The 6,461-nt window shown below is 49.7% G+C and overlaps 1 protein-coding gene across 1 annotated transcript; it reads right to left on the bottom strand.

Annotated features, from left to right (window-relative positions):
* Window positions 1-232: 232 nt before the first annotated feature.
* On the bottom strand, window positions 233-4,346 carry INMT (indolethylamine N-methyltransferase). The gene is made up of 3 exons (XM_061166359.1): window positions 4,193-4,346; window positions 2,560-2,767; window positions 233-662 (listed from the first exon to the last, which is right to left on the bottom strand). Exons 1-3 carry the CDS (start codon window positions 4,344-4,346, stop codon window positions 233-235), a joined length of 792 nt encoding a protein of 263 aa, XP_061022342.1.
* Between the last annotated feature and the right edge of the window lie 2,115 nt (window positions 4,347-6,461).

The following is a 6,461-nucleotide window of genomic DNA, read 5'->3' as shown; positions in this document are numbered from 1 at the left end:
GGGCCACTTTATTTTCCTGACTTATGGTGCAGGATGAAATGGAAAAGGGTGTGGGGGATGGATACCTGGGCTGGGGGCAGGGAGAACTCGCCTTTCACCTGTGACCTGGGGACATAGTAATAAGATGGAAGGGATGGTGTGCAGGCTGACTCTGCAGTGGGGGGCTCCAGACTCACTAGACTTTGGGACCCTGACTTCCCGGTCTGGGCAGGCCCTGTCTGCCAGACTGGACTCAGGCCCCAGGATCCTTGCGGGCGACCACAAAATAGAGGCCCTCGTTGATGCAGTAGGCCTCTGAGTAGTTAATAGGGCTGTACTGGCTCTTTAGCACCTGGCAGCCGGCCTCCTGCAAGGCCTTCTCCACTGTCTCCTTCTCCAGTGGGAGGCCAAAGAACTTACTGGGTCCCACCATGTAGTTCTGTAAGTGCAGGGCCACCGAGGTGACCAGGTGCCCGCCTGGCTTCAGTAGGCCGACCAGGCTCCGGATGGCTGCCCGGTAGGCGTCCACGTCATGGCAGGCGCACTCCAGGGCCAGCAGGGTCAGCACGCAGTCCACTGCGGGCACCTGGGCCGACCCCAGAGGACGGGGCTGGTTCACGTCGCATGTCAGTAACCGCGTGACTATCCTTTGGAGCCGGGCCTCCTTCTCCTGCCACTTGCTCCTGTGAGGGAGGGTCAATGAGGTGACAATGACAATTAGGACAACATCCCCCACCCCCCAGGGTGGCCTTCCTAAGGGCCTATGAAGAAGATCATATTTCCCTCATTATATAGATGAGGAAACTGAGGCACACAGAGGTTGAGTGATTTGTTCAAGGCCACACAGCTGATAGGTGACAGTGCATTTGACATCTGATTCCTCCTTCTTCCTCTTTCTCCTTTTTTCTGTCTTTCTTGTGAATAACTCAATTTTAGCATATTGCATTATTAAGTTGTAAAAGACATATAACAAAAATTTGCCATTTCAGTCACTTTGTAGAATCCAGGGGCCTTAATTGCATTCATAATGTGTGCAACTATCACTATTTTCTGCTTCCAAAACTTGTTATCACCCATGCTGAAACTCTGCATCCGTTATGCAATATATCCCCATTCCTCCTCCCTGTAGCCCCTGACCCTGTAAATATCCTTCTTTAAGCCAGCTCTTTCCCACAGCTGGGCCTTTGCCCTTGCCATCCCCTCTGCCTGACTCTTTCTCCAAATCGTCTCATCCTTTCTCCCTCACATCTCCCAGGAAGCAGCTCCAAGGGCTCTTTCTTAGAGGAGAGGCCTCCTCTTGCCATCTGCTGGGGACTGAATTGAATCCCCATCATATTCATATGCTGAAACCCTAACATGTATGTAGATATATTTGGTGATGGAGCCTTTGGCAGGTAAATAGAGGTAAATGAGATTATGAGGGTGGGGCCACTCATGATGGGATTTGTGCCTTTTACAAGAAGACAGACTAGAGAGCTAGCTGACTCTCCTGCTCCTTCTTCAGAGGACATGGCAAGACGGCATCTACAGGCCAGGAAGAGCACCCTCACCAAGTTCAAGGCCTGATCCTGAGATCCCAGCCTCCAGAAAGTGAGAAAAGAGCATCTTTGTTCAAGCCGCTGATCTATGACATCTTGTATGATGGCTCAAGGTGAGTAAGACACCCTGCCACCTAACATAGCACCCGTACTTCTCTAGGCCCTGTCAGCTGGAGAGTCTTCTCTAGAACACTTGTTTTTCCCTGAATCCCTACCTCCATCTACTTTGGTGATGTTGTCCTCCCTACTAGAATGTGAGCTCCGTGGGGCAGAGACTTTATTCACTGTGCTAGTCTCAGTATCTGGAAGTGACCTGACTCTCAGAATGCTCTCTGTGAATGATGACAAGAATGTATGAAGCCCAGGCTGGGTTGATGCAGAGACCCTGTGCTCAGAGACCGTGAGGCCCTGTTCCACTTCAGGCTGCCCCTGTCTGTAACTGGGTCAGGCCCCCATGACCAGAGATGGGGCAGGAATTTAGTCTGGTCTTTGTCCTGCTCTAAGGTGGCCTCAAAGGCACTCTCCGCGTCTGGGCCTTGGTTTCCTGGACTCTGGTTGATGGATTCCCTCTCTGTGAACGGGACAGGGAAGTACCTGGAGGGGGTGAGTGCTATTGGTCTCTAGGGCTTGGTAGCAGTGCTGAGGAGATATATGTGGGCGATTCCAAGAAGCCCATGTCTTCCCATAACAAGTTCCCCTCCAACACTAGGTAAAGTGGAAGCTGAACCACTAGTTTTGAGAGGAAAGAGATCTATCTGCGTGTGCTGGAGCAATCAGGGGAGCTTCCAGGAGGAGGTGGGACTGAAATAGGTCCCACAGGATGGATGGGATGCAGAACATGGAGAGCAAATAAGGTTACCGAAGCTTAGAGCACAGGCAACTCTGAGGCTGGAGGTGAGACACACTCAAAGGGAGGGAGGTGCTCTGGGCCAGAGACCCAGGTGGGTTAGGATCAACCTAGAGGGAGACAGCCAGTGATGCAGGGTGGCAGGCTTGGCCTCCGGCCTGTGGGGGTGGGGAGAAGGATGGTGGCTGTGGATACCTGTCTCCCTCGAGCTCACACACGTATTGCACGGCTGGGGACCAGTCATAGGCCCCCGGCTCCTTCTTCAGCCACTTGTCTACCTCCCGGAGGTTAAGCTCCAAGTAGTCTGACACGATGATCTCCCGGAAGGCCTCACAGGCTGAGAGCAGCTGGTAGATGGTGGGGCCTGTGCCGATGTCGATCAGGATGTCACCTCCCACTCCTCCTGCAGGAGGTAGCGTGTTCCAGGTGTGGGGGGCAGACACCTGGCTCCATGCCAGTTGTGGTGGATGGAGATGCCGGGCTGTGCCCTTTCCCCAGGGTGACTCTCGGGGGACCCGACCCTGCCTTGGGCAGTACTTGGACTGTGTGAGAGTTCTAGCCCTTATGCCTGGGGCTCAGGAGGGTGAGAGAGGAGGGTGGGGCACAGGCTAGCACACACTAGGTCCCCCTGCCGCCTCAAGGGTTGCTACTGGAGCCCTGTTAGGACAGGTTGTGCCCTTCTGGGCAGCTTTCAGATTGGCTTCTTGGTACAGGCTGGTTTATTGGCAAGTCTTCTGACTCTGGGTTTAAAGCAATGGTGAGAGTGACCCCACAGGCCCCCCTCCCACTTCCTTGCTGCAAGGACAGAGCTTCTGATAAAGGATGAGAGCTGAGCCAGTGGGTTCAAAACTGGCTCAACCAATTACAGAAGGCAAGAGGATCTAGTGATGAGTTGGGGGAAGAGCAATATAAGTACATCACCCTTCTCTCCCTGCTTCCTCCCTCCATCCTTCTCCATTGAAACCAGTCCATTTTCCAAGCATTAATCCCAGTCCTTCCTCTAGAGTCTCCTAAAATTTCTCTGTGAGGCTTAAGCTTTCTTTTGTCTGTATTTCTGTGGACCTTGCTTGATATCCCTTTCTTGGCATTGATTACATAAGGCAAGATTTGTTGATTGACTGAGTAATTCCCTAGTTGTTCAGTGCACTCCCTGCCCAACTGCACAAGACAGCCCTGCATGAACTGATCTTGAGATTTTCTGCTGCCACTGACGTGCGGTCTGACATGGGCTGGCCACCCTGGTGTCTTCCACCTGAGCCTTCCCTTGTGTGCATGGAAGACTTGGGTGATAATCTCTGCCCGTCCCCCTAGCCTGACACCTCAGAGCAGAAATTTGTAAACTGAGCTCTGTGGTTTGGCTTTGGGTGTCCATGAACCCTCTTAATTTTGTGTAAAATGTTAGGAGTGTTTCTGTGTTGTGTGTATACCATGTCTTTCATCAGATATTCAAGGGGGCTCATGGTCCCAGGCCATAAAGCCACTTTTAGGTCACTGAAGGGGAGGCAAGCAATATGTTCATATCTCTTGTCTCCTATCCCTACCAGCATGAGTCGATGAGCCCCACAGTCCAGGAGTTACCTTCCTGTTTCCCAGGGCAAGAAACTGAGGCGGACTGTCAGAAATTCAGGCCTGGTTCCTGGGCTGCAAAGGCCAGTGCTTGGTTTCCACCGAGTGGCCACCCAGCGACGGTCCCCATGGATTCACAGCTGGGCTGCTTTTTCAGCGTCCGAGGTGAGCGGTGTCCCAGAGGATGGGTCCCCTGCCCCCAAAAGCCCTTCCTGCAAGGTGCAGCCCCGTGGTCTCCCTGGGATGGAGACCAGACACTCACCTGGAGAGAAAGTTTCGAAGAGATTATTCAGGAGGAATTTCAAGATTTCGTTTTCAGCTACAGTGCCTGAATCAAAGGCATAGTAGGTCTTTAAGTAGTCCCTGGGGTTGAACTTTGTCTTGTAGTCCTCTCCTGTGTACACCTTGCCCTCCATTCTGGCTGCAAACCTTGCTGCATCTCCCACTGCTGCAGTTCCCCATTATATCTACCCTCTTTTCCCAGGCCCTTCCCATTGGGAGTGTCGTAATCTCATCAGAGAGACCCTCCCTCCCAGGGAGGAGCTGGGATTGCACATCATGGAGTTAGGCCACATGTTAGCTTTCTGGCTGGGGTTTATCTGTTTGGTAATTATCAAAACACAGAAATGCAACAGGATAGTCAACAAATGCTCCTGGGGTGGGGGGGGTCTCAGTATTTCACTTCTGAGAAGTGATGTTTTGAATGTAGATGCTGCTGGCAGGGGTTAGATTTAGGGGAGAATGAAGCAGAGGGTTTGGGCCACAGAACAAAGAAAGAGACAGAGATGGGCAAAGAGTGATAAAGACAAAGGCACAGAGAAGCCAAGCATCTGGAACAGGTCAAGTATCCTTCTCTCTTTGGGTTTGCTGGGAAAATGAAACCCAGAAAGAAACCCTGTAGCATGGAAAACAAAATGCAGAAATAGTTAAAATTTCACTGACTGAGGTCAGTGAGTTTGCTCTTTAACATTGTTTGTCCTGAACTTGGTTAAATATTTCCTCCTGTCTTCAATCCTGTTTACTCTATTTTCTTAATCAATCCTTTATTTTTCTGAGGATAAAAGTAAACTTAACCAGGGTCCCCCAAAAGGTTGAGAAGCCTCTGCCCAAATCATTTGAAAAGTGCTGGCATTCATAAACAGAACATGTAATTAAATTTTGTGGAATTTGCTTGCATGAACAATCACACACACAAACACACACAGAAACTCACACACACATAACTACTAGTAAAAGGTGCAAAAGATGAATGAGAGCAATGGGTTGTATCAAAAGGGTTGCCTGCCCTTCTGAGTAGGTTTCAGAATGACTTCTTGGTAGGAGCTGGTTTATTTCCAACATATCTTCTGGTTGTGACAATATTCTGGTTGTGATACTATGTTTTGAAAGATGCTACCTTTATGTTATCATTGAAATGTACTCAAATCCCTCTGTATTATTTCCTAGGCTGCATGTGAATCTACAAAATAAAAACTTATGTTAACAAAGAAAGTGCTTCCAAAAGGAAAAAAAAAAAACAGAAAAAAAAAAAAGTGTTTGCAAATCTCTTCCAAAAATTCACCTAAGATCAGAGGTTTCAGGTAGCAAACTCTAATGTGTTTTGCAAATGGGCAAGTCTAGGGCCCTGGTCTGTAAAGTGTGCTGGGTGTGTCCCTCACCCTCTTAATCTGCCTTCTTTGTGACAAACTGTAGAGTAGATGTTGAGCCCTATTCACTCCTTGGAGATTAGGAAGCTGAAGGTGACGAGCCTTTTCCCAAGGGGGTCCTGGCAGCAAGTGACAGGGTCTAGGAGTAAATTCAAGGCCAGTATCCAAAGCCAAAATGAAGACTCACTCCAAATTTATTGTCTCCTCATCACACTATCGGAAAAGGCAGTGGTACCCAACTCCAGTGTTCTTGCCTGGAGAATCCCAGGGACGGGGGAGCCGGGTGGGCTGCCGTCTATGGGGTCGCACAGAGTCGGACACGACTGAAGTGACTTAGCAGCAGCAGCAGCATCACATTGTGCAGTCTAGCAGGGTCCCTTGGCTGTGCTGCTCAAACTAGCGTGCCCAGGAATCACCCGGGGATCCCTCTAAGTGCAGGTTGTGGTTCTTGAGATTCTACAGCTATAATAATCCCAGAATATACTGAGGCCACCGGGATGTGAACGGCACAGCCCTGGATCCTACTGCCCAGAATCAACATTTATGTTTCAGAATTTGGAGTTCCTGCAGAATAGAACCTCTAATTTTATTCACTGCAGTTACTAGAACCTGAACTCTGTGCTATTTCCACTCGGTGGGAACAGGTTTGATTGTGTAATAAATGATGATGGCACAGCTTCCTGTCCAGTTGGAAGAAAATAAAGTTAGACTTCTCTCCAATTTGTTAGAAGAGAATTTTATACTCAAACTCAATTAACATAAAATCTAGGAGGATTAAAGGGATTGGTGACACTGAGTGTATCATGTTGTCCCCAGGGGTTCTTATGATCGATTTGCCTGCAGACACGTGAACCGGCAGGGGCTTTGCAGGACTGCTGTGTCACC

This window comes from Dama dama, chromosome 18 (genome assembly GCF_033118175.1).
Source record: "Dama dama isolate Ldn47 chromosome 18, ASM3311817v1, whole genome shotgun sequence".
Classification (NCBI taxonomy): domain Eukaryota; kingdom Metazoa; phylum Chordata; class Mammalia; order Artiodactyla; family Cervidae; genus Dama; species Dama dama.
Note: the sequence above shows the minus strand (reverse complement) of the source record. Positions and strands in the feature narration are given on the sequence as shown.